Raw genomic sequence first — 9,758 nt, 5'->3', positions numbered from 1 at the left:
CACAGGGCATACTTGATTACCTCTTCCTCCAGCCCTTGTTTTTATTTAATTACTTTAAAGTTTTTATTTTTTGAGAATGGAAATGATATAATTAAAAATTCAAAAGGTACATAAACTGCCATCTCCATTCAGCCCCAGCTACGCTGCTCCTTTCCCTGGAGACAACCAAAGTTACCAGGGTCTTGTGAATTTTTCCAGAGGTAACTGATATACATACAGGCAACTATGAATAAACTAACTTTAAGTCCACGTATGAAATTCTAAAACATGGCAAAAGGGGGTTATTTTTAAAATCCCTTAAAAGTTTAAAAGCCTTCCTTAAAAATCCAAATTGGTAAGTGTTCCTCATGACAGATCACTTCTTCCACCTAACAGTTATCAGGCCCCACACTAGACACTGAGGGCACAGTGAGGAAGAGAAGACATATGACACTGTGATCTTACAGCGCTTAACAGTCAAACCAGAATCAGGCAAACGAAGGAACCTGGGACTGAACAATTAATGTGAGGGGTCAGGGAAGGCTTCCGCAAAGAAGTGACGTGTGAACAGAGACAACGACGAGACGTCTGCTGGGCAGAGTGGAGTCTTCCAGGCAGAGATGTAAGGTGACAGCTTCTCTGGGTCTCTCGAGGTGTCTGCCTTATACTTTGTCGTCTTGGAATGTCAAGACACAAAGGAACTGAACCTTGAAAACATCGTGCTGAGTGAAAGAAGCCAGACACAAAAGACACATATTGGGGATGCTTCCATTTATATGAAGTGTGCAGAACTGGCAAATCTATGGAGAGGGAAAGCAGACCTAGAGCTGTGGGAGTTGAGGGGGGAATGGGGAGAGACTGCCAATGAGCTCGAGGTTCTTTTGCGGGGTGATGGAAATGTTCTAAATTTCGACTGTAGTGATGGTCACACAACTCTGAATAGAAGAAAAACCACTGTACACTTTAAACGGGTGAACTGTAGAGTACATGAATTATATCTTAATAAAATTGTTTTTAAAAAAATGAGAGAGGAAACATACTTTCCAACTCGTTGTTCTTACCTCTCCATGTTTTTAAAGATGTTGCATTTATCATCACCAGTGGTCAGCTGGAAGGCCAAGGCCGCGTGGTGTCTCTCGAGCACAGCAGTGTCGTTATACAGAATGGCCAGCTCACTCCCAGCATTGCACAGGAAGGAGTTGGTTCTCCCGGGGTGGTCCAGGTCATGGACAGTGGCTGCAATGAGGGCAGTGACCTCATCAAGTGGATCTAAAGTTTGCTGAAAACAAGAGATCATTTAAAAATTGGGGCAAGGCATTGAAAGCAAGGTAGCCTTCTGGGTAGTAGTTTTCTTTCTGCCCTATTACTTTAAGGTAAGGATATTTCGGATTTCTGAGAAAAGCATAATGTTGAGCAAGCTCAGTTTTCCCATCTCCACTCAGACACAGTTTCATCTTTGCATGTTTATTAGGAAACATTATCTGATTCTCAGTCTCACACAAGTTAAGGACTTACCAAGACACAGGGTGTCCTCAACAGACAGGAGTCACCTCCTCAGAAAGTCTGTCTCTAGACCCATCACAAAAAAAGGCCTTTAGTCTGAGATATTGACTTAGACCAACATAAACTAGTATTACTGAATAAAAGAGAGAAATAATTTTTTAAGTTATGCATCTCTTACATTAACTGGGGATTGGTCTATAGTTTTCTCCCCCCTTCTGCTGCTACCTTTGTCAGGTTGATTTCAGGGTTTTGTGACTCTGTAAAATGATCTGGACGTTTTCCATCTTTTTCAAGACTTTGAAACGGTTTATGTAACATGGAAAAATTCCTTAAAGGGCTAAAGAACTCACCTGTCCATCTGGGTCAGGAGCCAGGTTTTGAAGAAATTAGTTGATAGTTTAAAAACAACTCCCATGGTACTGACCTCTCTCTTGGTTTTCTACTTCCAGCATTAATTTGATTTAAAACTCTAAGTACAGAAGTGTATGGTACTTTCTTCTATTAATCTCCATTTCAAATGCGTGTATTTCTGTGTTTACTGTGTTTTTGATTAGTTTGGCTAGAACTTAATTCTCTTGCTGTTTCAAAGAATCATTCTGGATTATCACTTTGCTCTTCCCATTTTATAGGTTTTGATACATAGGCTTCTCATTTTGTTGTTTTCTAAACTTATTTTTGGCTTTATTTCCTTGCTTATCCCTAAATTGTTTGAAATATTTTCTCATTTGTAGTGACTGACATTTTTTATTTAACTTTTAGTTATTAAATCCTAGTTTTTGTTGTGGTTAGAAAATATAGACTATGAAATTTTGAAGTTTATCAAGACAGTAATTGTGTCCTAGTATAAGATCATTTTTGGAAATATTCTACAAACACTTGAAAACAAGGTGTGTATCTAATAAATCAGTCTTGTAAAATTTATTTAAATTGAAATTCAACAGTTTTATCTTTAAATGGGTGAATTTTATGATGTGAATTATATCAATAAATGCTATTAAAAATTAATAAGTTAGCTTTCTGAATATATATTTGCATGTTATCTATAGAGGAGTTCAAAATCAATAAATTACAGCAAAAGTTAGGTTGTCTTTATATGCTGAACCATATTGACACAGACATCTCTCCCTCTGCCATTTGTCTTCATGCTTTATAAAAACAGCCCTCTCTCTGGACTCTTATTATGCCTACAGTCTGTTGTTATTAAAACAACAACAACAACAACAACAAAACCCGAAAAACCAAACTAGAGGGAAAGAGAAAGCGCAAATGGGAGACCCAGCTCTGAGAAGATAGGATTTCAGGGTGGGGAGTGACTCAACACGTCCACGTGCTGGAATCATCCCCGCACGCTGCCCTCCTCCCTACAACTAACTAGTCGCAGGTACAGATGAGGTAGTGGGACTGGGATGCACTGGCCCTCACTCTGCTGACTGCCAGGGCTGGTCCTGGCCACCATGTGGCCTTCCTCAGATGCCAGGACATCAGGCAGTGATGCCTCGCTGTCTCATTCCTCCCGAGGCCCTGTTTCCTTAGGTACAAAACCAACGGTTTGATTCATCTGCTCTCAAGTATACAATACTTCTGAAAGTGAAATGGCCACGCACTAGAGCTCCCTGGACCCTCTGTGCCATCTTATGATGGATGCTGAAGGAAATAACACAAATACTTTGGCAAATCAGTGAAGGTCTAGTTGCTGCTTCGAAAATTTCCCCAATGAAATAATTGACAACGTGAAAAGGCTTTCTAAGGAAGCTTCGTTTGGGAGTGGGCGGTGAGTAACACTCCCTGAGTGGAACCTTTCTCCCGTGACGCCCTCCTTACTGGGACCTACTCCCATCCCCCTATGGCCTCAAAGCTGGAGCTAAAGCTGCTACATGGCCCCCAGGCAGACCCTGGGCCAGTTGTGAACGGCCACCAGTAGGTGCCAGTGGCCACTGCACCTGATGCTAGGAGCCTCGCCCTTCCTCCCCTGCCCCGACGAGATGGCGCAGGACAGGCACTGGGCTACGAAAGGAGCCTGCCGTCCAAGTGAAGTGGACGGTACAATCAGGAGGGTACCCAGGAGGGTGTGGGGACAGGGAGGAGGGTGCCCCAGGGAGGGCTTCCTAGAGGAATGAAGGCTGGTGTTGATTCCTGAAGGGCAGGGGGAGATGTGAGGGAAGCCGGCACCAGCAAAGGGACCGGCATGTCAAGGGCAGGAGCGTTAGAAACTAAAGTGGCTCAGCACAGCCCAAACATGGCCTGTGTGTTGCGAGCGGTGCACACCATCTGTGGGGTTTGAAGCTTAAATCCTGTGGGAGATGGGAGGCTGCTCCTGGGACCCATATGGTCAGAGCGAGTTCCCTAGGAGGCCGGGCAGCCAGGAGTTCTTGTTTGGCACCATCTAGACGACAAATGACGGGGCCCTGACCGGGACGGCGGCAGGGGCGTTGCGAGGAGAAGACGATTCTGAGAACACTTAGGGGTTGTAGTCAGCAAGGTCAGATGACCTACCAGGTGCTGGGGGCTGGAGGAGAGGAGAGAACTGAAGATGACCCCAGGCTTCTGACATGGGTATCTGCTGGGATGATGGGACTCTGGGCCAGGCAGGTGACCCTGGGTGGGAGCAGTGCTGGGCAAAGATGATGAACTTGGTCTCAAACCCCGCTGACTCTGAGGGATGCGGGGGGCCCTAAAGGGGCCATATCCAACCTTGCCTGCAGGGTCAGAGTAAGACCCCTCAGAAAAACAGCCTTCTCCTGTTCTTGCTGGCTTCCTCCCCGGAGAACGAACCCTGCTCCTTATTCTTCCAGGAATGGCTGGGGTCATGTCATGAAATCATTATCAACTCCCCAGAGCCACAGCGTGGCCTCCTGCCTGACTTCTCCTGTGGCCACCCCTTTCCCGGGCCAGGCTGCACCCGTGCCGGGCCCTCCTGAGCAGTGACACTGCACAGCAGCCCGCCCCACTGCTCCTGCCTGTTAAGCGTGGAGCACAAACCCAGCTCACCTTTATCCTCTCCTTGCAGAGAAAATAGGCAGTGGCGTGAAGCACATCGGCAGAATGTGTAGAATTGTGGTAAGGGTTAGAAGCGTGATAATTGGCTTCGATAATTTGCAACCACGATCTCAGCGTTGTCTCAGAGCATTTTAAGACTTCACAGACTCCAAAGCGAGCAAATATTTTGAGACCAAGATAAATCAAAGGCCTACAGAGAAAAACATCCACAGTGTTAAAACAAAGCAAAGACACAGGCAAAGTGTTGGATCTACTCAGATCCAACAAGCAAACCCGAGCCAGGCTTCAGAGGGTGCGCAGGGCAGCAGAGCGGAGCCTGTGCAGCTGGCACATGGGTGGCACACGGGTGGCGCTCTGTTGCCCTCTCTCCTGGTAGCCAATGCCAAGCTCTGGGTGGAGCCCAGCTCCAATTCTGGGAGCATTCATTCACCTGGTGCGCCCCACTGGCTGGGGCGAGGTTTGTTCACCCTGCCCTTCCTGATGCAGACTCCTACTGACACTAGTAGAGTCTTCAAATCAACATGCTGCCAGGCTAAACCTGCTCCAGCTTAAACCCTATCCTCTCCTTTGGACCTGCTGGACCTATGTCATTGGCCAGATGTCCCGTGTGGGAGAAAACAACAGTTCCTGATGACAGCCTATGAGCCAGAGGCTGTCACATGTCATGTGACGGTCTCGACAATCTGGAAGTGGGTGTTACAGTATGAGGAGGTTTCCCCAGAGAAGGTGACGAACTGGCCAGCAAATCAGGCCCTTCCTTGAGAAGTCACCTTCATCCAGCACCTGGCCTTTGCTTGGAAGATCAAGAAACTTGGCTCTGCTGAGGCAGTATCCAGAGGTGGTCGGGCTCACAGGACTTGAACAGACCTGCCTTGTCCCAGGTTCACACGAATACAACGTACCAGTATGTAAACCAGGTACCCAAAGCTCTGTTTGCCACGGGCATATTCTTTTCTACAGTCCTTGGCTGTGTGGGGTACCTGGACACAGAATGTTTTAGAGGGTCGACTCACTGTGAGCATATGAGCCAAGGGTAGGGGCTGGCTTGGGGACCGTCACCCAGACTGGGATGAGACCCGATGAGTTATCCCACGGCCAGCAGAGCACCCCTCTCCCGCAGTGGCCTTCTGTCTGCCAGGGTCCGGACCTCACCCTCCTGAAGGTTAACGCTGGCTGGCAGCAGGCTGGGACACCCTTTCCTGTGTGCCAAGCCAACCACACGCCTTTGCTTGACCGTTCTTCTCCAGCAAGGTACAAAATTGAAGGTAAAATCCCAATCCCACCCTACTCTCGGTGACCACGTTCAGATCAGGATGGCTGGAGTTTGGGGTGTCCCCATGCCTGTCACCAACACAGCAACCAAGATCTGGGGACAGCTCTTAACAATGTGTATGTTCGTGTATTTCTCATTTTTAGTTCTAGGCTCTGAGTGGGGCTCTTTGCTGCTATCTCGACATACCACTACCTACAGGAGAAATTAATAACCATATTTTACAGAAAAAAAAACCTCTGCTATTTGGAGAGGTTAAATCACTTGCTCAATTTCACGCTTGCTCTCTCTGCGGAAGTCACAGCCAGGCAGACTCCCCTTGGCTTCTCACTGATCCCCTCGTTGAGGCCTAGGCCCTGGTGACTCAGGGCACCTGCTGCCCTGCTGCGCTTTCCTGAGCCTCCTCCCTGACCAGGGACTGGCTCTGTGCAGAAACCATACTCCTTGGGTGGCTTTCTCCACACCGGCCCTTGGAATCAAGCTCTCTGTCTGCCGAGCTCCACGTGGACTCACCTTTTATGAGTGGCAGCCTCCAGTTCAAAAATATCAAAGTCCCAGGATTCCTCATTTTCCATGGCCTGAGTTATCTGTGACGGGATGTCGTGAAGGGAGGTGGGGGTGATCACACTGCTGGAAGCCTGCTGAAGGTCTGCAAAGTGATGTGATTCGGAGAACAAAATTAAGAGGCTTTACAGCATTAACTGTTCCTTAGGGAGAACAGTTCTGCTTCAGGGGACGGTTGCTTTGTTTCTCATTTTTGATGATACACCGAAAAACTTCTGATAAAAAAAAATTATCTTAAAACTTTTACCTGAAAAAATTATTTTCATCACTTAAGCATGGCTATAATAGTAATAGTGGTCCAAAAAACTAAAAAGGAGAAACTTACTTTTTGTTGAAAGAACATACTCATTCCTGGATGGTCTTCGAAAAACGTCCTGATAAAAATCAAGGAAAGAAGAGAAAGGGAAGTCACAGCTATTCTGTACTCCTTGAAAACCCCAGGACAGCGGGCCCCAGAGGACGCTGCAGGCAGCCCTCCCCATCAGTGCATGCCGAGGCTTCCCTGTGCTCACCTCTGCGGCCAACCCCGAGCTCAGTCACTCACCCAGGAGCACACAGCCTGACGCTGCACGGACCTGCTCAACTCGGGGGTAGGGGCATCACCAGCACGGCGAGCTCGGGAGACTTCCCAGAGCCCAGCGTCCTGCTGGCACTCAGGACCGGATGACGCCCCTCTGCCCTCAACCCTTTCCCCCCGTTTCCTGCCACCCTCCTCAACGCTCGTGGACACCAGCCTTCCTCAAGAAAACTAGATTCTTCCCTGCTCTCTAAGCACCCTTGCTCCACCCCCAAGCCCCGGAGGGGCCCCTCTCCTCAGCCCTGCGGTGCTTTCTCCCCATGCTGCCTCTCTTCACCCCTCACCCCCGGGCACTATCCCACCCCGCCCCTCATCCTTTCTCCCCACCTCCTCACCTACAGGCTGGAGGAGCCTCTGTCTCAAACAGACAAGACCACAACTAGACATCATCATCGCTGGGAACCCTCTACCCAACTGATTTTTGCTTAAAACCTTATTTTTATGAAATCAAGTGACTTTAGAAAGCAGGAATTAGGAGGGGGGATGAATTTTTACTTCTGAATTTTGTCACCAAGACAAAAAAGGTGACAGATGGCAATGGAATGATCTGTTTTCCACCAAGTTGTTCTTCCCCTGTAAGGCCTCTGTACTAGATGGGGTGGAGGAGGCATCTAGACCCCTCAAGAGCCCATGGTATAAAGCCTCCTTCTAATGAAATGGTTCCAAGGCCTTCCTTCCCATGAAGTCACCAAATCTGTATAGGATGCTCTAGAGGGAAACCACGCCCCATTCACTGGTGCCCCTTTTTTTCGGGGGGGGGGGTTGGGGGGTGGCGCCACGCTGTGCAGCTTGTGGGAATCTTAGTTCCTGGACCAGGGATCGAACCCATGCCCTCTGCAACGGAAGCACGGAGTGCTAACCACTGGACCACCAGGGAAGTCCCCCTGGTGCCTCTTTAGACATAGACAGTCATTCCGTTTTGTAATATGGTATGAAATATTTCATAAATTTTTCTTTTCTGCCCATCTTCAAAATCTTAAAACTAGCTAGCTGTCTAGAATGTGCTCCTCCCTTCTCTGCTTCAAGCTGTGGTCCCCCTGGGCGGCAGGCAGCAGGTGGGTGATGGCTCGGCCAGAGGGCAGCAATGGAGGGTTTAGGCCTTGACTGAGCCCCACACACAAAGAGCGCTGTGTAGGCCAGCACGTAAACAAATAACCTGAGAAAACAAATGAGAACAGCAGGATCTAGCCAGCAGCCTGGTCAAATACACTTACAGACATTAAGCCCCCAACAAGGTCGATGGCATGAGGATCATCGTCCTTAGCATCGAATTGTGGTGAATATAATTCAGTGGTTCTTAGAATTTCCAGCACACGATCTAAGGCTTCTGTCACAGGCATGGGACTGCTTTCCTGGGCAGCACTGATGATATTGATTGCCTATAATACAGAAAGAAAACGACCTGAGTTTCATAAAGACAATGGGAAAGCAATCCAGAGTCAGGCTGGCAGTAGGGCTCAACGCTAACTTAAGGCTAGTTAAAGTGCTCATGTCACGCATCCTCTCTCTTCAGACGAGGCAGCTCCATACAACTAGGAGCATCGTTATTGCTGTGGGTCCCTTGGTGGTTCTTCTTGCTGAAAACAATCAACCGGGAGAACAAGGGACTCCCATGCTCAATGGAGACGGACCACAAACTGTTTCACCTTGGTGATGGGCGCCTCAATCTTCATGGAATGTATCCGGGCCGTGGAGGAGCGTCGTCTCTGGCTGGAAACTGTGGAGAGATCACGTGATACAGAAATCAGGGTGTTCACAGCCTTGGGTATCTGTCTCCCTTCCCGCCCCAGGCCCCACCCAGCGTGCTCAGCTGCACAATGAAGGGGTAGGACCAGAACTACCTGGTCGCTGAGCTTCCTTCCCATCCTAACAAGCCTGGGATTCTGGCATCACCAAATCTGCTTCCTTCAGCTCTAGGCACTAGGTTGCACGTGCACCCACAGACTGAAGTTCTGAGGTCACAGGCCAGAGAGAAAACAGAGGAAACAATCTAGCAAGTCAGGGCCAAACAGTGAGCCTCTTTTTGTGTTTCTAACAATAAGGCTTTATAATTATTCCGCTTGCTGCTCTCCAGGAGTGAAAATGTTCTGAAAGACAATGCCACAGAGGCTCCTTGTTTCACATATGGCGGGAGCAATAAATACAACTCAATTAACTGAAATACATGAATTTCTGGTTCAATTTTTCAAGGCATCCTTTGGTGCTTTCCACTGTTCTGCTCAATCTAGACGGGTTAGGTAAATATCTTAAGTGAGGCAGGCAGCAAATCTTAGACTCTAAAGTTTGTTAATTTTTTTGTTGCTCCTGTCAAGATCCAGTTCCTTTGGGGTGGGGAGAAGCCTGGGCAGTGAACTGGCAGGAAAACATATTCACATAGTGTTCTGTGTCTCTCCCTGAAAGCCCCACTGTCAGGCCAAATGCTGTTTACCAAAGGTCTTAAAGGACCACAGACTGTTCCACAGCCTGATGCGTCAGCCTTATTTTACCAAACTGGGGCCCAAGGAGAAACAACCAAGATTAACCAACTCAGGCGCTCTCAAATGCTCTAAATTTCAGAGACCAACAAAACTCCTTAAATCTAATTTTGGTGATCAGCACACGGTTGCCATCTTTCCATTTTACCCAACAAGGTCATTAAACCAAAAATAAAAACCACTCTTCTATCACTATATCATAAAAAGACTTGTTCTCATTTAAAAATATAATGAACGTGACATATACTTATAAAGACCAAACAATAGTGTGAATGCAATAAAGTAAGAAAAAGAAATAAAAGGTATAAAGATTGTCATGACTGTGTATGCAGAAAGTGAAAGAATCTACAAACGCTACTCTTATAATCAATAAGCTAGTTTATCAAGGTTACTG

General features: G+C 47.5%; 1 protein-coding gene across 3 annotated transcripts in view; it reads right to left on the bottom strand.

The window, feature by feature from the left end:
* PDE8A (phosphodiesterase 8A) overlaps positions 1-9,758 on the bottom strand; it is a 134,775-nt gene that overhangs the window by 16,798 nt on the left and 108,219 nt on the right. For all 3 annotated transcript variants that reach the window (XM_033852193.2, XM_073801435.1, XM_019945911.3), the window contains 6 exons: positions 8,537-8,607; positions 8,105-8,269; positions 6,639-6,687; positions 6,263-6,398; positions 4,471-4,669; positions 1,041-1,258 (listed from right to left, as the gene is read on the bottom strand). In XM_033852193.2, the coding sequence (XP_033708084.1) occupies positions 1,041-1,258; positions 4,471-4,669; positions 6,263-6,398; positions 6,639-6,687; positions 8,105-8,269; positions 8,537-8,607 (838 nt within the window). The remainder of the gene's footprint in view (positions 1-1,040; positions 1,259-4,470; positions 4,670-6,262; positions 6,399-6,638; positions 6,688-8,104; positions 8,270-8,536; positions 8,608-9,758) is intronic.

This window comes from Tursiops truncatus, chromosome 2 (assembly GCF_011762595.2).
Source record: "Tursiops truncatus isolate mTurTru1 chromosome 2, mTurTru1.mat.Y, whole genome shotgun sequence".
Classification (NCBI taxonomy): domain Eukaryota; kingdom Metazoa; phylum Chordata; class Mammalia; order Artiodactyla; family Delphinidae; genus Tursiops; species Tursiops truncatus.
The sequence above is the reverse complement of the archived record's forward strand: the minus strand, read 5'-3'. Positions and strand labels throughout refer to the sequence as shown.